This window comes from Glycine soja, chromosome 11 (assembly GCF_004193775.1).
Source record: "Glycine soja cultivar W05 chromosome 11, ASM419377v2, whole genome shotgun sequence".
Lineage (NCBI taxonomy): Eukaryota > Viridiplantae > Streptophyta > Magnoliopsida > Fabales > Fabaceae > Glycine > Glycine soja.
In genome coordinates, this window is record NC_041012.1 from 36,207,179 (window position 1) to 36,229,878 (window position 22,700).

General features: G+C 33.1%; 4 protein-coding genes across 11 annotated transcripts; 2 read left to right on the forward strand and 2 right to left on the reverse strand.

The window, feature by feature from the left end:
- Positions 1 to 252: 252 nt before the first annotated feature.
- On the reverse strand, positions 253 to 8,953 carry LOC114374983 (uncharacterized protein At4g18490-like). 7 transcript variants are annotated; one of them, XM_028332715.1, is made up of 12 exons: positions 8,098 to 8,948; positions 7,067 to 7,977; positions 6,495 to 6,896; positions 6,206 to 6,343; positions 5,271 to 5,462; positions 5,002 to 5,182; positions 4,552 to 4,622; positions 4,415 to 4,451; positions 4,080 to 4,241; positions 2,830 to 2,940; positions 2,676 to 2,741; positions 253 to 2,383 (listed from the first exon to the last, which is right to left on the reverse strand). In XM_028332715.1, the coding sequence occupies exons 6-12, from the start codon at positions 5,101 to 5,103 to the stop codon at positions 2,285 to 2,287; spliced, it is 648 nt and encodes a 215-aa protein (XP_028188516.1). In that variant the 5' UTR covers positions 5,104 to 5,182; positions 5,271 to 5,462; positions 6,206 to 6,343; positions 6,495 to 6,896; positions 7,067 to 7,977; positions 8,098 to 8,948; the 3' UTR covers positions 253 to 2,284. The 7 variants fall into 7 exon arrangements, 4 of the variants coding, with proteins under 4 accessions (XP_028188516.1, XP_028188515.1, XP_028188513.1 ...); XM_028332714.1 differs by lacking the exons at positions 253 to 2,383; positions 2,676 to 2,741; positions 2,830 to 2,940; ... (2 more) ...; positions 4,552 to 4,622; positions 5,002 to 5,182 and having other exon boundaries at positions 5,276 to 5,434; positions 6,495 to 6,632; positions 6,708 to 6,896; positions 8,098 to 8,933; XR_003658672.1 differs by lacking the exons at positions 253 to 2,383; positions 2,676 to 2,741; positions 2,830 to 2,940; ... (2 more) ...; positions 4,552 to 4,622; positions 5,002 to 5,182 and having other exon boundaries at positions 5,276 to 5,434; positions 6,206 to 6,308; positions 8,098 to 8,945.
- Positions 8,954 to 10,227: 1,274 nt separating this feature from the next.
- LOC114374089 (dolichol-phosphate mannosyltransferase subunit 1) lies at positions 10,228 to 14,198 on the forward strand. 2 transcript variants are annotated; one of them, XM_028331687.1, is made up of 9 exons: positions 10,228 to 10,337; positions 10,852 to 11,011; positions 11,308 to 11,407; positions 11,543 to 11,576; positions 11,642 to 11,718; positions 12,209 to 12,234; positions 12,313 to 12,477; positions 12,572 to 12,686; positions 13,722 to 14,198. In XM_028331687.1, the coding sequence occupies exons 2-9, from the start codon at positions 10,902 to 10,904 to the stop codon at positions 13,824 to 13,826; spliced, it is 732 nt and encodes a 243-aa protein (XP_028187488.1). In that variant the 5' UTR covers positions 10,228 to 10,337; positions 10,852 to 10,901; the 3' UTR covers positions 13,827 to 14,198. The 2 variants fall into 2 exon arrangements, with proteins under 2 accessions (XP_028187488.1, XP_028187489.1); XM_028331688.1 differs by having other exon boundaries at positions 10,234 to 10,337; positions 10,900 to 11,011; positions 13,722 to 13,826.
- A 762-nt stretch (positions 14,199 to 14,960) lies between these two features.
- Positions 14,961 to 17,364, forward strand: LOC114374087 (magnesium-chelatase subunit ChlI, chloroplastic-like). Its single transcript, XM_028331685.1, has 3 exons — positions 14,961 to 15,096; positions 15,199 to 15,314; positions 16,087 to 17,364. Exons 1-3 carry the CDS (start codon positions 15,000 to 15,002, stop codon positions 17,137 to 17,139), a joined length of 1,266 nt encoding a protein of 421 aa, XP_028187486.1. The 5' UTR covers positions 14,961 to 14,999; the 3' UTR covers positions 17,140 to 17,364.
- Positions 17,365 to 18,832: 1,468 nt separating this feature from the next.
- LOC114374088 (nudix hydrolase 15, mitochondrial-like) lies at positions 18,833 to 22,609 on the reverse strand. Its single transcript, XM_028331686.1, has 4 exons — positions 22,204 to 22,609; positions 21,194 to 21,336; positions 19,611 to 19,730; positions 18,833 to 19,535 (listed from the first exon to the last, which is right to left on the reverse strand). The coding sequence occupies exons 1-4, from the start codon at positions 22,580 to 22,582 to the stop codon at positions 19,311 to 19,313; spliced, it is 867 nt and encodes a 288-aa protein (XP_028187487.1). The 5' UTR covers positions 22,583 to 22,609; the 3' UTR covers positions 18,833 to 19,310.
- Positions 22,610 to 22,700: the final 91 nt, after the last annotated feature.

Sequence of the window (22,700 nt, forward strand, 5' to 3'; positions counted from 1 at the left end):
TTCTAACAATCCATTATATTCTCATTCCTCTCAATTTACTGGGTCATAAAAAATTTAATGGTTTAGATGTGGGTTGGATGTTAACTGGACAGAATGCAGCAGCAGGAGAGGATAGTAGAATCAGTCCTTTTTTTTTGGTGCTTAAAGAAGTATAGTCTATTTGCTATAACAGTATAACCCAAGTTTAAATATAAAGAAAATAACTTCAATAATCTGCATGCCATTTTGGCTACGTGTGATCGCATATCAAAATACAAAAGGAAATACTACTATGTTATTTATTGGAGTCAAAGAGATTCGTGTTACAACGTACAAGGTCTAACAAAATAATCCTTCCACCTATTTTACAAGAATCGCATGCCACCCTTAGGGTGCTAAATGGAGTATTTTTTATTGATAATTTTGTTTGTGTTTTTATTCTCATAGTAACACGATCATGTCATTTTGTGAAAGGATTTTTTTTATTTCCATTATTATAAATCGTCATTTCATACTAGCAAAACTTAAACACACACAGTAGATCTAACATCTCTCCCCTAGCTTGCCCTCCACTAATAGTTGTTTTCACCATAATACACCAAATGAGTCTTGAAATTATGAAAAACCGTCATTGTAATTCTTGAAATTAATCACTGTAGTCTTTGTTTTAATAATTCTTTTTTTTTATAAGCAAAAAATTAATAAAATCTTTTGCTTATAGAAAAAAGTTTACTATTTTTTCCCTAAACTTTTTAAGATTTCTATTTTAGTCTTTTAATTTTTTTTGACTGATTTTAGTCGCTTAATTTTTTTTTATCCTTACTTTAAGAGATTAAAAATAAGGACGAAAAATACTTTAAGCGATCTTAACTAGTAAAAAAAATTTAAAAACCAAAAACAGAAATCTTAGAAGGTTTAGAAACAAACAAATAATAAATCCTAGAAAAAATTATTAAAACAAAGACTCCAGTGATTAATTTCAATAACTAAAGTGATAGTTTTAAAATTTGAAGAACTAAATTAACTGAAACTCAGTTTCAAGAATTAATTTAGCGTATTATTCACTGTTTTGAAGTGATGGTGTGCATCTGGGCCTCCCGGACTCACTCGATTGGGTCGGTAGTAATGGCTTCCTGTTGCATTGCTGTTTCTGAACCCAATGCTGTAAGAGACCTTAACACTTTTCTTGGCTAGGCTGCTGCCTTCTGATCCTGGATAAATGTAGTGCTTGATACTACTAAAGAAGAGGGAGCTAGGGTGGGAATGAGAAGAAAATGGATCATGATTCCTCAGGGGGCGAGTCTCGGACAAGGAGAATGAAAGCAACAGGAGTAAGGTGCAGAAACAGAAACTCAGTTTTGCCATTTACCTCTCAAGATTTTGAAAAATGCTTGACAGATTTGTTACTTATATCCTAGTGAAGAGGTAACATGTATATATATAGGCATCAGGTGCTCGCAGTCATTATTTTATGTTATTGTAATCCAAGTGGAAGTCCAAGAAGGCAAGGACATAAAAACACTCGTCTGAGTCTGTCGTGCAATTGATTTTTGTATCTATGTGAGCACTTCCTAATCGTCAAAAACTTTTATTGTCCTTTTTGTAAGCTAAATACAAATACTCTGTTTGGACAAATGTGCTAAAAAAGATACATTTTGGACCTATTAGAGTCAAATCGGTTGTGTTCAATCCTCAACCACATTATTCAACTCCCCAGTGCCAATCTTTTGCCTAATGAGTGTGCTGCTATGTCGTATACGAAAAAGAAAAGGGCTAGTCTTATCGAGTATCCCCATTTCTCACCCTGTTGCCTTTCGACCTTTGAAAGAGTCCCCACAGTTAATGATGGCTAATGTGTCAAACTTATTTTGGAGCTAATTAACATGCATGCTTGCTTAGCTGTTTAAATCATGTCTTTTTGTGAAGTTTATCTAGAGCTAATTAGCATACAGTCATACATGGTTGCTCATTTACTTCTTGGTGATTTGTTTCCTTCTTTGCGGGAATGCGAGTTGATGAAAGGATTAACTCCCATTCTGAAACAATTCATGGGTTAATTTGTGAATCATAGTTATGCCTTACAGTCCGATAGTTTAGAATTTAGAAAAATATTTACATTCAACAACTAGTAGCAACAATCTGTTTTTATCTGAAGAATTGCGAGATTCTTTCCCCCTTTTCAGCAATTGGACTGCTGACCCATGTCTGAGGAAGAAAATCATGGATTATACACTTCGTTTTTCTTTAAATTTGGCCACTCATTGTGCAATAGAGTCCAAATTTTCGTTAACCTCATCGTTGGTTCTCAAGAAGAAAGTCTGACTAGAATTTTCAAAGAAATGCAAAAGGCTTTGGATGAAAAGCTAGTTTCTTTTCTTTTTTCTTTTTTTCCTTTTTCCTGTACCTAGTAAAAAAATTAGCTGAGTTAACTAACGCATAAGGTAAGACAATTAAGGCTCAAATGGACTAGAAACATGCATCACAATAGACTATACAAATTTAAACCCTTAATAGACCAAATAAAAGACAAAATTCTAATAATCTCTCGTTTTAAGGAAAGCAAAGGTTAGTCAGGTTCAGACAACATTGAAGGAATACATGTATTCGGTTCTTCAATTCAAATGATGACTAATACCCTGGCAAATTTTATTGTGCAAAACAGTCTACTCATAACAAAGATCTTTATGCATACATACCTCAGCCGATCTAGTTTGAATCCCCTTGGGCATCAACTGGGAAGCAAACTTCTGTACCTTTCGAATATTCACAAATGTCAAGGAAATAACCAGCATTAATGTCTACTCTTAAATGATTAGAAGGAAATGAATAAAAAAAATAGTGAGAGGATATTTCTTCTTCATGAATGGGATGGTCAAGGATCAGCAAGTTATTGTCGTTCACAATGGCTTGAACTAATAATTCTTTTGCTTCATCTTGCTTCTTTTTCAGCATGTTACAAATCTGCTAGAAATAACATTTAAAAAGAAATCCACCATTAAAAATGATCTGAACATATTCAATTTAAAAACAATTGCAACTTGAAAGTGTATGAAATTACAATTTTGTTAAGAGAGGAGATAATTTGGTTTGCTTGCATAAACAATTAAACACAAGAACGGGGAGTTTAGGAACAAGAAATGGCTCTATAAAGGAAGATATAAATGTCTTTCCTTGCATGTAGCTTGATCAGCCTCAGGCCAACATAGTCATCAGTCCTAATAACATGTATGCTCACAAATTCTAAATTGTATGATATTACATGCTGTTTTACTTCAGAGAAACAAAAAAGCCATCTTTTATTTTTACACACCGATCTGAATTTGGTCCTCAAAAAATTTTGCATTCAAAATGGGAGCATATCTAGTGAGTGTATGAGAAGAGTTCATTTTAGTCATACAATCATATATATAGTTAAGATTGTTATAAATTATAATTATAATTAGTTTTAATCTTAACAGTCTATTTTAATTATACAATTGAGATTTTTTGCTTTGGTACTCTCATCTCTCATGTGATACACTTCCTTCAAAATGTCTCTTATACAGTGCCTAAAATAAAGTAAATATCAGTGTCACAGTAACTAATTTGAGAAAAGGGTTATTATGGTGAAACAGGCCTTGAAAGCAAGGGAGATGTTCATCATTCATTCATATACTCATATATAAACTGTTTGGACAGATGTCAGCATTGTGTAAATTTTCCCCACCCTTTACTTATTCTTTTTTATTGATTCTGCATTTTTCTTACTGAAATTGGGTTGCTTTTTTATTTGTCCGCTAACGTGCGAAGCACAGGTGGACTGTTCTAGTGATACTTCAAAGTTTAAACACAGAAAATAGAAAGTGTTTACCTAGTAGCATATTAGCATGTTTCTTCAGTAACCAGACCAACTTCTTGAATTCTATGAAACCGTTTTCATGTCTCAACTCATACCAGATGGCAGAAGGCAACTATTACCAGCAGGCAGCAGACTATCTTTTGTTTTTCAATATCACGCCTATTGCTTAAATATACTTATAGATTTGATAACCCGGTAAATTGAATGATTTTAGCATAACACTAACAATTCCACAGATGATAAAAATGTTCAGATCACTCACATCCTCAAGTTCTTTAATATACGCTTCAGCCTTTTCAACATTGTTATTATCTTCCATGAGTAAAGGATCATGTATTTCCACTTCCGTCACTTTAATCACAGGTGAACTTTTAAGTCCAGAGGTTGAATGATTGTAGAGTAAATTGTTGGGCATACTCTCTACCTGACTTTCATGGAAGGAAATTTGGGTAATATGGAGAGAGAGAAAAAATCTAGTATTGACAATTATCACACTTAAATATCCCCAAGTCTCCTTGCATTTATCAGTAAACAGCAATCATCAAAAATATATGACAATACATCAGATATAATAATCCCCAAGCTTTGGTTATGTACCTCTCCAACAACTTCTTCTGAAGATTCTTTAGAACTTCTGCAGTTAAGAATTGTTACTTTTCCAGAAGTTCCAATAAAAGAAACTACAGAATCTATCAAAAAAGAGAAATTAAAGCAATCAATTAGTTCTGCAGGACCTGCTTTTACTAGGAGAAGACTGGGAGATGCACTTTAGGGGCCTCAACAATGTAAAATCAGCATCAGAAGCCTGTGGAATTGAGTCTTTTAGATGTTCAAAGAATTTCTGTAAGATGATTCGTTTGAACACAAAGGTACCATATATTCATATTAGAGTAATAAAGTTATGAAGTTATTTTTATGTTCTTCATTTTCTTTTCTTTTTTTTCTTTGAAGAAACAAAAAAATTCATCCAGCTATGTGAATGGATGTGGACCGAGGGTTCAAGGGGAAGAATTATGCACCAAAAGTACTTAGCAGGAGACAGGAATGACGACGTTTGCAGATATGACTTTATTAAAAAAAATAAAGGTGACAAGTATAGGTCTTGGATTGTGAGTGTCAAATCATTTGAGAAATGATTTTTTCCTTCAATCTTCAAAAGGTAAAAGTCTTTGGAAATTTCAAACCTCAATAGTTTTCCTCTTCAAAAATGGGGTTGAGGACTTCTGATTGTCACTGCTGTCAATAGAATGGTCATTCTTTGATGTTGTAATACCCCATTTGTCCATGCTTTGGCCAGAGCTTACTAGGGAGTTTGTTTCTTTTTGGTGTAAAGCAGTTGTTAGAACCCTGTTAGCTCCAAAGCTCCTGAGATAACATAAAATTCATTTAAACAGTCTCTGCATGAAATTAAAGAGAAAAACAGAAGAAGGAAGTATTACACTTGGCACCAGACCTTGAAGTTTTTAAGCTTGAAAGGGCAGGAGTGATCTTGCAATTTTTAAAAGAAGAAAGTTTATTTCCTTCTATGGAAGAAATCCTTGATCTGAGAGAACTCCTTGCCTGAAGCTTCAGGTTGAGAATTTACAGATATCTGGGTAGTAATTATAGCAGTCTTCTCTGTTAAGCAGGAAGATTAACTTGAGAACTGCAAAAATCCTCAAAAAACGGAAATTTATGCTCCAAATTATGATAATCCCAAATAACTTCTTCAAAGCTTAAAATCTAACTAAAAAATCTCTCTACACCCAAGCACCAATTTCCAGAAATCAACTAAAATGATGTAAATAATTAGAGTCTAATTACATTGAATCAAGAATCTACAGTAAGTGGTCTCTGAAAAGTTTATCATAATCTAAAGATCCAAGCACTGAAGGAAAGAAAATTTTCACAAACCAAATTAAATTTAATGAGAAAAATCAGTATATGATCATGGCGAGGACCAAAGCCTGTATCAAAGGCACATCTTTAAATTGTTTTTATCATAGTGGTAAAAGACCATGTCTAGAAATAACAAAATTAAGAACCACATAAATAAAAAAACTAATAGGGAATGAGAAACAAATACTTGTAAAGATGCATCTTCATATTCTTTCATCAACTAACCCTTCAATATTTATTGATCTCATTCTTGTTAATTTTTTTCACTCAATCCAAGACATCTAATATAGCTGAATTGTCATAATTGTTCAAGTGAAACTCTGATTTCTTTTGGCCATATTTAGAGAAAAACATAGGCAAATAACACCAATTAATTCATAGTACAGCAGATTAGCAAAGCCAACCACACAAAATCTTGATAACAAATATTATCTGGATTCGGGTGTATTATTTCTAGTTCTACCACTCACTTGAGTATACAAAGCCAACACTCAACAGAAGCTGCCTTACCTCAGCATACTAACATCTTCAGTTGAAATGCCAATTTCTAGAAATGTGGTCTTGCTTTTATTTACTTCATCAAAAAATGATTGCTTATTCCCAGCCAATTTTCCTGAACATGGTGAGACATCAGAAACAATGCCCTCCCTGATCATGATTAGAAAAAACAGTCGCATTCATTACATGGAAGTAATAATCCAACTTCTGCAAAAATATCATTTATGAAGTTTGTGGAAAAAAGTGACAGTAAAAGCAAGAAGCTTCTAGTTTTACAGAAGTCCAGGAACATATATATTACCTGGTATTGCTACAACTTTTAAGATCATCTTTACTACCAAGCAAAACTCCTGCATTCCTCATTAATTTGCTGGAATCTGTGAGGGAATCACCTACCAGTTTCCTTCCATGTTTTGTGTCATTTGACCTGAAGTTCTCCCTGTTGAGTGATATAAATGAACATTCCACCATTGAAAGGCCAATAACTATAACTGTTATCACAAGCATAACACACCGTGCTTGAGTAATGGATCCGAGGAGGATGTCAATATTTTTTTCGTTGCCAAGAGAACTACCCTTTGTCCCAATTGTGGATGAAGGTTGTTTTAAAGACCTTTTGCCCTCTGGTGTGCTGAACATATTTGACTGCAGATCTTGGAGTTTTTTATCTTTCATCAGCATCATTTTTTCAACTACAGGTTTACTGCATCAATTGAATGAAAATCGTGAAAACAGTATACATCTAAAAAAAACTAACCTCATGTCCTTGCTACCTTATAGAATAACATTTTCAGAAACTCAGCTAATAACAGAAATAAACTATAAACTAACACTCATAAAGACATAATAATAAAAGGATCATAATAATTTGACCTGCTTGCGGGAGCCAAATGACACACTGAAGTTGTTTTTTTGTTTTCTCTGTCGCCATTGTCACATGAAATCTTCTTCAAGGCATCAGTTTTATTAATATTTTCACAATTTGTATACCTCTTTTCTGGCTGAGGGTCACTAGTAACTCCTTCTTGGGTACTGCTACCTAGAGTAATTGCTTCTCCAACACTGCTATCTGACTTAGTGATGTGATGTGGGGAGGAATGCTCTAATTGTAAGTCTACACTATCAGATTTCACGTTTGTTGCCTTATCATTAACCTCTTGTATGTCACCTGAAACATTAATTTCTCTTGTTCCAGAAGAAAACATTTTTTAAACTGATATGTTGTCTTATCGTTAACCACTTGTTTATCTCCTGAAACATTACTGACTCTTGTTCCAGATGAAAAAGCATTTGTATGCTGGTCTGAGATAGTGTGGTGTTCTGAATCACTCTCACCTACTGACTGAGAACTTGCCATATTGATAACCTGCTCAGATTTTGATCCTGTTAAGTTTGACTTTTCAGGTAAGTCTCTTTGTTGATCAATTTCCTCTGTACTTTTATGTTTATTTATATCTAAAGTTTGATTCTCCATTGGCATGTCAAGATTCCCAGAGGATGAAATTTTGGAAACAGAACCATCCTGTTTGGAAACTAGATTCCCTGGGCTACCAACCACAGTCTCAACCTTCGAAGTTTCCAGCCTCACTGATGCATGGGATTTCACAGTTGTGCTATCATTAGATGCACGAGCACCTTCATCATCATTGGTTTTAAGCATTTCACCACCTTCTTTATCACTTCCTTCTGTAGTTACTCCCTTTTTTCTTGGGCTACTGTTGGAGGTAGTTACTACTTTCATGAAGCTTGAATCAAAATTGAAGCTACCCAACCTATGCCAATAACTGGTGCAAAAGTGTGAGAATAGATTTATACCTTCAAATCACTCACATTCATGCTGCATAAACCAAAATAAATATTCGTGCCTTAAATGATTATTGCTTCAATTATTTTCAACCACTTACTCATTAAAATCAAAGCTGAAATTAAACCCATCTTGCTTCCCTTCTTGTGAACCAGAAACTTCTCCTTTCTTATCCTTAGACTGGGAATTCTTCTTGGCTGGGCATGTAAAATCAAGATCTGACATGTCCAACTTAAATGATGATATCTTGTTGAATTCACCATCCAGATTAAAATTCATGTCCCTACCAAGGATTATTTGTAACACGTCAAATTAGGAATTACAAACTCACAAGTCAAAATTGCATTACATAAGCACATATGTATATCCAGGTAATTTGTTCCTTAAATGAAATTCTCTTTTATATAAAACATCACAATCACTACATATATGCAAAAGATCAAAATAATGAACATTTAATTTATTATATCACCCTTCTACAGTATAAGTGCAAAATATTGAACCTGTCAAACGAAAAACACTTTAAAACAGAGAACTGAGAGAAAGATTCAGAACGAAACCAATAACGGAACCCTTGCCATCCATACTTCACTTTGCATAGTCTAAACTCTTAACTTTAGGAAGTTAGGAAGACTTAAATTTTTTCAAAGTCCAATGTCTTCTTCTTGCCTTTAGAAACAGTGTCAAAGCTAAAGTCCATTGCATCGTCATCTGGCATTGACATGGATTTCCAGAAGCCAAGAAATTCCTTTCCAATTTCATCATCTGTTTGAATTGAAAAGTGCAAAGAAATTGGTACTTACGTAAATCATTATTGTTGTTTTTACCCAACCACGAGAGAAGAAAAAGAGAAAAAAGAAAAGAAAATATTTGGTTCTCCCATTGAGTAGGTGAGGTGAGAATGCAATCTCAGAAATTTACAAGAAGTTGCAAGACATCTAAGAATCTTGCATATATTTAGGATTAAGGAATGCAAGAATTAAAAAAAAAAGTAGCCCTTACGTATGGTGTGAAGAACTTAGGTAATTTATTCCAGAAATTATTTGACTGCTGAATTCTCTTTTTACTTTCTTGTCTTATAATTTTGTCTTCACTTCATTTTCCAAGAAAGTTGAAGATAATCTATGGTGAGATTTGCTGTAAGAGTATTTCCAAGAAAGTTGAATACATATTATCATTTTTTAATAAAAAAATATTTTTATGTGATGTTAATAATTAATATAAACATTTATTACTGATGTGAAACTTTGATAAACAACACAAAAAATACTAAAAAAACGTGTAAGTTTTGTGCTTTTTTACTTTTCAAAAGCTGAACGATTAATTAATATAATATGTACTTCTATATTATAAATATGAATCAATTTTTTCATTGAGAATGCTTTTAAGATCTATTTTTGAACAAAAATATTTTTAGAATTTTTTATAAAATGATAGTGTTTTTAAGAGTTATTGTTATTTATTACTATCATTAAGTCATACTTTATTCATCTTAATAATTTAATATGGTCAACTTAATAGTGAGAGGTTCGGGTAATTTAGACGAAGGCTAAAGTTTATTCATATGTTGTATATTCAGTAGTTTTTTTTAATATTATTCTTTCAAATATATTTTTAAATTTTAATTTGATTTAACATTTATCCAAAAAAAATATTTGTATTGTTCATTTTAAATCATTCTCCTTTAATCTTTTATTTGTATACTTAATTTTTTTGAACTATTTATATCTTTCAACTTATTATTTTCATATTTTTTTAAAATTCAAATTACTCAAAAATAATTTTTAAATTAAAATATTATTTATTACAATTTTTAATTATTTTTAAAAAATATTTATCATGTACATCACACATGTTAAAATATAAGTTTATTTTAATTTAATAACTATATTTTTTTTCTCAATCATCTCAAATTGCTTGCTTTTATTTTATTTTTATTTTTTTATACAAATTTTATTTTATTTATGTGCTTAATTTTTTAATTGTTCATCTTTTTAATTTATCCTTTTCACTTTTATTTTTAAATTAAATTTATATATATTTTAAAAATTATCCACAATCAAAATAATCTTACATGACAACATAATTTATATATCATAAATATAAATATAAGTATTTATTTAAAAATATTTATTGATTATAAATTTTAGTTATATAAAAAAAACAAACTTTTATGTTCTACTAAGTATAATTATACTTATAGACTTTAAATACAAATAAAAAGTTTATAGTAGTTGACATTGTTTTTGCCCCTTAATTTCCAGCAAAATCGTTCGCCGTCTTTTGAAGCAGCTGTTGCCCATTGTGAAGTATTTGTTCTCCGTCATCTCGCGTCGTTAGGTTAGTTCATCTCTGCCACTTTCGCTTTATTTTTCTTTAATCACAATTATTCTGTGATGGAATCTGTTCGTGTTAGAGTCTGTCATGGAGAAAACGCTTTCCCCGATTTTAAATTTGTGTTTTTTTTTTCTTCAACTGAGTTTTTGGATCTTCTTGAATAAGATGATCCTTCACTAATTTTGGTTCGTTTCGATGAATTTGAGAGCCGCAATTGGCATTTCCCTTCCTGTACGCATGCGTAGGGATTTTATTATTTGGTTTAATAATTAATATTATTGAGAGGCTCTTTTGATTCAATTAATCTCAATAACTTCCTACTCGATCATCGATTTTTTTTACCCAAATGACATGCCAATTTGATGCCTCTAACCGGGTGACTAATACTTCTCCTCCAAAATAGTAGTATTATAGAAATGATCAGCGTAAGTGTATTTAAAAAAGAACTGTTTCTATGTGTAAATATGTTGATTGTTCTGTATTACGTTAATTCAAACACATATTGTGTATTTGTTAGTTCATTGAACTCACTGCATTGAGTGGATTTGGTCCAAGTTGAGTTTAGAAATGGATGGCCATCATCAGAAGCAAAAAAACAAGTACAGTATAATTGTTCCTACATATAATGAGCGTCTCAACATTGGTCTCATTGTTTACCTCATCTTCAAGCACCTTGGGTAATTTCTCCTCATGATTATATCTTTTCCCTTGTAACTGTTTTTTTTCTTCTGTGAAATATGGATATAATTTATAAGCTTGGCTCTCAATATAAGCATGTTCCTATGTGTATAATGCAAACAAATAGTAATCATTTTGTAATATATGGCTTTTTAGTTTAACCCAAAATACAAAGAGAGAATTTTAGTAAGAAAGTTTCTTTTTTTCCTCACAATTTTTAGAAAGCTATTGCTTTTGCTATCTCTATATATGATCAATCATCTTTACGAATACTTCTTTTTGTTGCTCAATTCAGGGATGCTGATTTTGAAATTATTATTGTGGATGATGGCAGTCCTGATGGTACTCAGGATGTTGTAAAACAGCTGCAGCAAGTTTATGGAGAAGATCGGATTGTAAGCAGTGACATTTACAAATTGAATTTTCATATAGAGTCAACTAGTCATCCATGGTTTATTCTTTTTTTTTTGGGGTCATCTCATCCCCCTTCCATTCATTTATAGTAACTGTGCTTATTCCTGTGGTTCCAGCTGTTAAGAGCACGACCTAGGAAGCTGGGTTTAGGTATGTTCCTGATACTTGTACTAAATGATTTTGCTAAATTAGCCTTTGATGCAATTAATTTGCAGGAACTGCTTATATTCATGGCATGAAGCATGCATCTGGAAATTTTGTTGTCATCATGGATGCTGATCTATCACACCATGTAAGTTATGCTATTTGCCTGTAGAGGATATTTTGAATTTATGAAGAATGATTAAGAGCCTGTTTGTTTTACAATATAATTGTGATTCTCCACACTTTTCCATGCAAAATTACATGGCCCCAGGCAATTTTTTCAGTGGGAAATGTTTTGGGTCTATTTGTTTTACACCAGGAATTAATTCCCCGCACTGTGCACATGTTTCAATGTAAAATTTGTTGTTGGGATTAATTTGGATACATAACCCAATTATCTTCAATGGCTCGAAGTCAACTATACCCAACATTAAAAAAAATGGGCACTTAATCAGCCAGCCACAAAGCTCTGTTTCCATCCATATAGAAACAGGCTGTAAATTTGAAAGGGAATAAAAAGAAGGGTTGGATGAACTTCTTTTTTGGATTTTTAGTTTAGAGAATTTATTAGTTGCTGAATCATATTTTTTTCTTATTTATTTATTTGTCTTTGTCTGATCTATTTATGTCTTCTGCAGCCAAAATATTTGCCAAGCTTCATTAGGTAAAGAAAGGTTCTAGTTATTTCTTTCTTGTTTTCTTGTTACCTGCCACAATTTAATCGTTCCCTTTTGCATTTTAGAAAGCAGTCGGAGACTGGTGCTGATATAGTTACAGGGACTCGTTATGTTAAAGGTGGTGGTGTGCATGGATGGAATCTTATGCGTAAACTAACTAGCAGGGGGGCAAATGTTCTTGCACAAACACTTTTATGGCCTGGTGTCTCAGATTTGACAGGATCTTTTAGGTATAAAGCTTGATAATTCGTATTAGCAATTTCACGAGTGTTGGTTGCTCCCCCGTTCCCTGGTTTGAGAGTGATGTTTTGTTGTTCTTTGTAGACTTTATAGGAAATCAGTGCTTGAAGATATCATTAGTTGCTGTGTTAGTAAAGGATATGTCTTTCAAATGGAAATGATAGTACGAGCATCCAGAAAAGGGTACCATATCGAAGAGGTACAGTTGTTTAATTCATGATGCTTATAATTAATATTAACCTGGTTGTTATGCTGACTTTATAGATCTTGATTTAGATATGTAATAGCATTTATCAGTACACTGTATTTGCCATTTGTATGTGTCTTGACTCTTGATATAAATAACATAATTTCTTTTGATATAACTTGTTCTTTTTGTTCTTTAAAAATGTCGATTGAACAACGAAACATGATTTTTTCTTTTTTAACTATAGGAGTTTTAATTGACTACATCTTACAGATGTTTGTTGGTTAATCCTGGAACTAAAAGTGTTTCCAAATGCATATACACCCTTATTATGTGCCTTTGGTTGGCCTTGGAATTGCTTTAAAGTGGATTCAGTAATGGGTGATGATATGTATATGTTTGTATGTTGAGGCAATCAACATGTTATATCCATGCAGACATGCTAGGTCCATATATTGAATCTAAGTTGTTATGGCTTTGTTATCTGACCATGTTGTCAAATTACCTATTTAGGTAGGCTGTTGGTCTTCCATAGATCACTGAATAATTCATTAGATTGAGTGCATTGTGTGACACTGACATGTAACTAATCATGAAAGATGCATTTGATATTAAGATTGCAAATTTGAATGACAAGCATATTCGTACAGTCCTGTGCTTTGTATGTAAACTGCTTGAAATGGTAACTGGTTAAACAGTGTCCCTATTCCTTTCCATTGTTCTATCTTTATCTTTCTGGAATCAGTGTTTGCTTGTCATTGGGCACGTGCATGACTGCTAGTTGGTTACAGAGAAGTTTATATGCATTTATTTAGACAAAAATACGATGTTCTAAACTTTAATATTTGAATCTAAATATGCATTTAATTCATGTGGGAAATTTGAATGCTAATTAATTACATCATGTGTTTTTATAATGTGCTTCAGCAATTTAGCCTCCGCCTCTCCTTTTTGTGTTTACTACACCTTCACCGAATACTTGAGTAGATGGCTTAGAGTTCTCATTATTCACTTCATAACTGACTTATATAATTCAAATGTGTACAGGTTCCAATCACATTTGTTGATAGAGTATTTGGAAGTTCAAAGCTTGGTGGATCAGAGATTGTTGAATACCTAAAAGGCCTAGCATATCTTTTGGTAACAACATAAAAGATAAATCATAACAACTGATATATGTCTTACATTTTGGGGAAAAAAAACTAGATATAAATCTTGTTGATCAACTACCTGTTTATTGGGGGTACATCAGCTTGGCTGATAGAATCTCCATAACTTGCTTTTTCAATTTAGCAGGAAGCATCTGTATGTTTCTGTGTCTATAATTGTGTGAAACTTGATAATTAATTGTTTTAGATTTTATGAACTTGTGACTTAGGCTGAGGTCTTCTCTGGTTTCGTCCCTTCTAGGCGCCAAGACGCCAACTGTAAAATTCTGCTCCAACTATTGATTTAAGTCTCAAAGTCTTTGTAGATGACCATACTAAAGCTTGACTTGTAAAATTCTACAGGAGATTTCAACTACTTCAGAATTCATTGAGCAGCATTATAGTATAATTTTAAAATGACAAATAAATAGAAATACTTTTTTTCACAAATAAAAAAGAAACGAAAGTAATTCATTTAACCATTTAAAATTAATTAATTCAATCAACATTACATTAGTTTGAGTGAAATTTAGTTTTGATCTTTTAAGTAAGATCTCATATTTGAATATTGATGAAAGAAAAATATGATTGGAAAAAAATATCGACAAATCATATATAATATTTGTTCTGGTTTCATATTATGTGTGAAATAATTATTGATTTGACAAACAATTACCTTTAAAAAAATTATCTTTTCAATAATTTTTTTATTTACAAAAATTAAACTCAAGACTTTATTTAAAGAATTTATTAAAAGAATTTAAATTCTGTTGAACTAGGACCAATGACATTTGGTTTCACATGTAATACGGTAAAAAAAAAAAGAAATTATTCAAACTTTAAAATAATCAGGTCCGTGTTGAAATCAAATCGAAAATTATTAATTCTGAATTTTTTTAAACCAGTAAATGGTCCATACCATCTTTTTTAAAATATGACAAAAGCAAGATATCGAGTACTTGAGTAGTGACCATACCAAAAGCAGGAGATACGACCAAAATAGTGAAAGCTCAAATCTTCCTTCTATTTATCCTTAGCTAGTCTAGTCTCACATGCCAAAGCCAAACCCTCCAATCTTGTCTCCTAGTGAGAAAAGGAAATATATAAAAAAAAAACACGCATCAATAAATAACAACACAAAAGAAGAAGGCGCATAAGTGCATAACAAATAAAAAGAATGGCTTCCACGTTTGGCGCATCTTCAATTACCTTCCTCTCTTCACGATACTACTCTTCCCAATCCCTTGCCACCGATTCTCCCTCTCTAACCACAGGTGCATTACACACATATTCTCATCTCATTCAAACCTTTGTTGTTTTTTTTTTAGAGTGATTGTGAGCTGAATGATGTTGAATAGCAATTTGTGGCTTTACAGTGCAGATATTTGGGCGCAAGTTTTGCGGCGGAGGAAATGGATTTCACGGCGTCAAGGGACGGTCTCTGTTCCCGGTTGCGAGTGTTGTTGCCACTCAACTTAACTCTGCACAACAGGTATGCTAGTAATATTGAACATCCGCAATGAATGTTTGTAATAGCATGAATTGAGGACATAATTTTTGGACCATATAGAGAGATATTTTGTACTACCTTTGTTTCTTTTGTATTTGCACATCACTTGGTTGAACATGATGTGTAACTTGTTGTAAACCTTCCAATACATGTCTTCCACTTCTGCAGATAAAAAAATTAATACTGTAGGTTTCAAATACCTTGCAACCATGTTAGGTTTTACTCAGTCATTTTTGCTCGTTATCCTCAACCTTAGTAGTATCAAATAAAATGAATTTAATTAAGATGCACTAGATTTTTTATGCTGTAATATATAATTGCAATTTTATGCAAATCGAAATTTAGAACATACTTCTTGGACAATACTAAAATAAAAATTATAAATTATTATTACCAATTTCATTCCTTTCTTGAAACTATCCATAAAAAGGATGATTTCTTTTTTTGGTTCATCAAGGGACAATACTATGCTTTTTCTATATTATACATGCTTCTATGATTCATGTAGTGCTGGATTTTCACAACTTTTGGTAAAGGATTGAATACTTCACATACACATATTGGTGAAGTATCCAAGAGAATTGGTATTGGATATGAATACCTAAAGCAAATTAAAGTATCGGTGCTTCAAAGTTGGTAAACAGTGTAAAATTCTTTACACTTGTGTGTATCAAAATGTGGCCCTTGTAACTTTAGTTCTTGGTTTTTTTGTTTCCCGTTTTGATGACATCTCAACTCTGTAAACTTAATCCAGGCTCAGAAGATTGCTTTTACCGAGAGCCAGAGGCCAGTGTACCCATTTTCTGCTATAGTTGGACAGGATGAAATGAAGCTTTGCCTTCTCCTAAATGTGATTGATCCCAAAATTGGAGGTGTAATGATCATGGGGGACAGGGGAACAGGGAAATCTACAACTGTTAGATCATTGGTTGACTTGCTTCCTGAAATCAAGGTTGTTGCTGGTGACCCATATAATTCAGACCCAGAAGATCCAGAATTCATGGGTGTTGAAGTGAGAGAGCGTGTGATAAAAGGAGAGCAGCTTCAGGTTGTCTTCTCCAAAATTAACATGGTGGATTTGCCATTAGGAGCTACAGAAGATAGAGTCTGCGGGACAATTGACATTGAGAAGGCCCTCACTGAGGGTGTAAAGGCATTTGAGCCAGGTCTACTGGCTAAAGCTAATAGGGGAATTCTGTATGTTGATGAAGTTAACCTTTTGGATGATCACTTAGTTGATGTATTGTTGGATTCTGCTGCATCAGGATGGAACACAGTGGAAAGAGAGGGTATTTCGATTTCACATCCTGCTAGGTTTATCCTAATTGGTTCAGGCAACCCCGAAGAAGGGGAACTCAGGCCACAGCTTCTGGACAGGTTTGGAATGCATGCTCAAGTTGGGACCGTGAGGGATGCTGAGTTAAGAGTGAAGATTGTGGAGGAGAGAGCTCGTTTCGACAAAAACCCAAAGGTTTTCCGAGATTCTTACAAGGCAGAGCAACAAAATCTCCAACAACAAATTGCCTCAGCAAGGAGTTTTCTTTCTTCTGTTCAAATTGACCGCAATCTCAAGGTAAAGATATCCAAGGTTTGTGCAGAGTTGAATGTGGACGGATTAAGAGGAGACATAGTAACAAACAGAGCTGCGAAAGCTCTTGCTGCCCTCAAGGGAAGAGACAAAGTAAGTGCAGAGGATATTGCTACTGTCATCCCTAACTGCTTGAGGCACCGTCTTCGAAAGGATCCCTTGGAGTCAATAGATTCAGGTTTACTTGTCCTAGAGAAATTTTATGAGGTTTTCAGATGAACATGGTATAACATGTTCTGTCTGCTCTAGGATTTATTCAATATTTTACCACTTCATCCTTTACATTTTTGTGGGGATTTTCATTTTCCTTGAAACTACCACGAGGAAGATTCAGATTTACAAATGAAATTCTAGGCCTCTTGCATTATACGGTGCCAGGATCTATAGTTTCTTCTGAATCTGTAATCTAACGGAGTAAGAGTGGTACTTTCCATAGTTTCTAAACCGATTTGGTGATTAGCAAGGGAAATCACATCTGCTTTAGAGGCCTCAAAAAAAGAACCGAGCACTAAAAAATAGGGGTGCTCATGGTTCATAATCATAACTACTTAATAACTATATTTCAAACAATTATTATAACTATAACTAATTTTGTATAACCGGTTATAGTTTTGTATAACTGGTTATTATTTTTAAAAACCAGTTATATAACTGGTTTCGAATACATAACTATGGATAAATAACCAGTTATATAAATAATTATTTAACTAGTTTTTATACCAAATTAAATTAATACTTTTTATCTTTAATTAATTGTTTAATTATCTAAATCTAAATTTATTAAAATTCACAATATCAGTAGCAATATTTATTATTAAAGGTTATTTTTCATTGTGTGTTCACACAATTTAAATTACTTTAAAAAAAGTAAATGATCAATATTTTTATGTAACTATTCAATTTTTTTATGTTTTCAATATATAGACATTTTTAATAACTTTTATTTTAACTTTTTATTATATCACGGTACACACATAATGAAAAACCAAAAAGAGACTTATAATAATTTTATATGTTTCAATAAATTTTTAATAATATTAAAAGTGTGCTAACAAAAAGTGTGTTTTTTCTTATTTGTTTCAATGTCTAATTTCGTTTCAGATGATTATTTACTTTTGAACTTTTATGCTCAATTGGACATTTGTTTCAGTACTGTGACATTTATTTTTTCTATTTTTTGGTCTTGTCTTTTTCTTAAAATGAGAAAAATAATGTTGTTTTCAAACTATAAACAGAGTGGATAGGGTTGAATGAAAGAGAGAGGAAGAGACAGAGAGAGAAAGTTGTGATAACTGATAAGAGATGTGATGAAAAAAATAAGAGAAACAATTTTTCTTTGGAAAGAAGATAATTTTTTGTATTCGGCGAGAACAAGTACCCACGAAGAACGACTTCAAAGTAGAGATTAGAGAACGAGTCACGACGACGGTGAACACTGGAAGAGAATGGCGCAGCTGCGCAGGACCTTCTCCAGTTCTCTTGTTCTTCAAAGGGTTTGAAAAAGAGAGCTAAATTGTTGAAGGAGCAAAATTTGTAACCAGATATATGTTTTAACTAGTTATTATAACTAATAACCAGTTATAAGTTATAACTGGTTATGAAATATAAATTAACTAATTATATAACTGGTTATGAAATATAAATTAACTAATTATAACCAGTTATGCAAACTAAGTAACTAAATTTTAAATAACTAATAAAACAGTTATAGTTATGTAACCAGTTTTAGCAAATTAGTTATTATGTAACTAGTTATATACAATTATTTGTAACTAGTTTATTTGAGCCCCCCTACTCAAAAATAAAATTTAGTTCCTTTATTAGATTTGGAAAAACTACCATTTTGCTACTTTTTTTAAAAAAATTATGAAATGATTTGTCCACTCATCTAAATATATTATGCACACCAAAATAAATTACCTGAAGATATTTTTGCATATACTTGCTTAAATGAATCCCACGCCTGTCACACTGAATGTTTCCTTTGCACCATTTTATGGTACATATCATATCAAGAAGCATCTCTATATAAGATACTTTGCCAACGGCATCATAAGATAACAAGAATTGCAGGAAGACAATTCTGTTCAACTAAAAGTAACAAAATGAACTACTTTATTCCAGTAGCCCTTCTAACACTCAGCGGTATTCAAGTTACTACTTGCTTGTCAGCAAATACTTCTATTTTGAGTGATTCAATGTCTGCAACTCTCTAAACTTTGGGATGGCATTCAATAGGTAGGAATATGAATTCCAAGTGATGGGATAGTACCCTCTTCCTTTCTCAGTAAATATAAACACTTGCTATGAATTCTAGAACTCTGGCTGCTACGAGTTTTTTTGCACGATTAAGGACAAGTATCAAGGACAAAATACAATAAACAATGAACTCAAGGTATTGTAGTGTCCTTGGATACATCCTGTGGAAGCTTGAATTTAGGGTTCTGCTCCACAAAAGCTGGCTGCCGTTGGTACACAACTGATGCAGCCCTAATCAAGATCCCAGCAGTTAAACCCCATATGATGTATTTTTTATGCCCGATATCATAGTCAAAGAAATGCAACAAATACTTCTCTCCCATCCACTCCCTCTCATCCTGTCTCCGATTTTCATCCTGCTTAAAGTAATGACATCAGACAAGTGATATCAAGAATGAAGACATGAGATCAAAATAAAAATAAGCATGGACCTTGAGAAACATTTCCAAAGGTGCATCAAATACTGCTTCCACTTCAGCTGGATTCAGAACAGGTTTGAATGCTTTCTTGTCATGAAGTATGCCAATGACTGGAACTACCCTTAGGAGGTGCTGCAAATCAAAACAGTAATAGGTTAAAAGTGCTGGAGTGAAATTTCTCATCCAACCCTTACAATATGAAGCAGATGTGAACTAGACTAACAAAAAGGTGTCCAATCTATCTAACATCTGGGAGTTTAAACATCAACATCATCAATAAAAATGAGATGATAGACATGGCTAGAGTTTTTTTTTTTTTAATTATAGAAAAGTGTACAGTTTTGAATCTGTGGTGACTATACATCAAATAAATTTCCAATCATTTCCTCAAATTGATTTATCATATACCAAATATTGCTAATAAGAACTTATTTCAATGCAAGGTTTGTCTAAGAAAATATTAGTATTACATTACTCGAACTTCTGAACATTAAGTAATGCACGCATTGTCATTAATGTATATAGTGTCACTCTAATAGGCAACAAATACCTTTTATTCCTGTTTCTCCTGTGCACAAATAATCTCTACTGTTAGTTTATATGTATAAAATCCTTTTACTTATCATACTATTGTCTAAGATTTAAAGAACAAGTTAAGAACTAATAAGAAGACAATGAAGAGGCCTCGGCCATTTTGTTTTAGCATTTGCTTGGATGCTGTGAACTCATTGCAAATCTTTACTCAATGATGCATGAGTTTCAGTCTTTTACAGTTAGTGGCACTCTATTTTAGGATTCTCTTCAATGGGGAACAAAGGCCAAAAGCAATCACTCATTAACTCAATGCAACATTTCTTAGTTCTTAAATTCATAAATATAGAATTATAGATAGTGAAGAAAGCTAATCAGTTTTCCCTTACCAGATACAAATCCCTAAAAACAAGAAACAGGAAACAACTATGGGTTATAACCCTTAAATTATTAACAAAGGGTATTTATCTGATTACATGGGTCAAACCCATTCCCCACCACATGTCCACATTATGTTATATAGATATGTATAGTTAACGAAACAATTACCTCCCAAGATAACAATCACAATTATTAACAATATCCTTAGTATTGCACTTCATTTTTGTGGATAGTATATTTGAGTTTCAAAATTAAGAAGAAATACACTGGTAAATGGTAATACTAAAATTCATTTTAATTTCAGATATTTTCTATCAAATGATCATTTCATAATCACAGTTCTACGTATCTAATGGCCACTTACTCCTCTCCTAGCATGCAACCCCATCCATTACAGTACAGAAATCATGATTAAAAAGAATGCTTCAAAAATAAATTAGACAATTTGAGCTTTCACAGGCCACCCAAAATCAACATCTTCCAGCACAGAACCATTTCATGAACCAACCATCATGGAAATAATCTCCATAAATGTTCAAATTTAACATCAAAATTCCTAATCACAAATAATTTCTGAACACTCAATTTTTTCTTTCAGCCACAAGCAAACCAGGACAGAGATCCATCTAAAGTCATACTAATTGCTCAAGCTAGTGAAAAGTATCAAACAGAAAACATAATACCTTAGACAAGAATGGTTCAAGTACAGTAACAACATTGACAAGTTCCGGGTCCAACCCAATTTCTTCCTTTGCCTCTCTTTTTGCAGTATCCCCATCATCCTTATCCCCCTCCTCAGTTTTCCCACCAGGCAATGCCACTTCACCTGAAAAAATAACATGCAAAATGCACACAATTCCCTCTTATTTCTCACAACCTAAATTGCAATCATTTAATAAAAAATAACAAATTTTCAACCTCATGAAAAGAAATAAAGGCAGAAACTCGACTTTTTAACTAAACTGGATGATTTTGGAAAACAAATTACCAAGGTAGTGTAGTAACAAATCACAGAGTGGCGCCTCACGTTCATTTTTTGTCATTTTGCATGAGGCGCCAGGCTGAAATTTGACTCGCGTTCAGGTGTTCTGTCAATGAAGCGAGGGTGAAGCCAGCCAGAGTGGTGCCTCTTGTAGGCAATTCTCAGCCTGACACCTCCTTTGCAAACGAGGAAGCCAGGGTGAAGTCAGCCAGAGTAGTGCTTTCTATAGGCAATTCTCAGCCTGGCACATCCTTCACTAATAGGACACCTAAACTTCAGCCTGACGCCTTGTGCAAAATGACAAAAGATAAATGAGACTGAGTAGCGCCTCTTGAATCCTACGAGGCAAAAATCACCGCTGACATGTAAATAGTTTTGAAACTACACCACTTTGGTAATTTGTTTTACGAAATCACCTAGTTTAGTTAAAAAGTCCAGAAACTCAGTTGATAATACAAACTCTAAACACAACCCTCAGTTCATACCCTCTTAATCCCCATATCCTAAATTGCAATTTATTGAAAAAATAACAACTTTTCAACATCATGAAAAGACAAAAGATTGAAACTCAGTTGATACTACAAACTCTCAACAAAATCCCTCAGTTCATGCCCTCTTAATTCCCATATCCTAAATTGCAATCATTTTGAAAAAAAAAAACATTTTTTACCACCATGAAAAGACAAAAGATTGAACTCATTTTGGACAGACCCGAGTGAGTAGAAAGCTTGGAAGAGCGCTTGGTGAGAATGACCCTTAGATCCCCATCATCCCCTTCGAATAGGCAGATCAAAACAGCAGCTTTTTTGGGTCTGAATTTCTCAGGGTTTTGGCCAATTGGGATGGCTGATTCTTGAAATCCCACCTGAGAAACAACCTTGCCACCAATCTCTTCAATGCTTTGTTCCACAATATCTTCGGGGAAAGACGGTGCCTTGTACTGGCGAAGGTGCTGTGCTAACGCAAAGAGCCTCTGAGATCCTCCAATGCTGCTGGCGTTGGAGGAAGAATCCATGAATTTGGTGATGGAAGAAGATGCTCTCGGTAATAAGGATCTTGTCGTTGGTAATGTTCTCAGAATGGAAATCATGTCATGTGTGACAGTAAAAAAACCACCAACGACCCAACCCGTGTCAATTATAAACTCCTATAAAAAAAAAAAAAAAAAACTATGTATAAACTGTAGTATTTTTTTAAGAAATTAATTA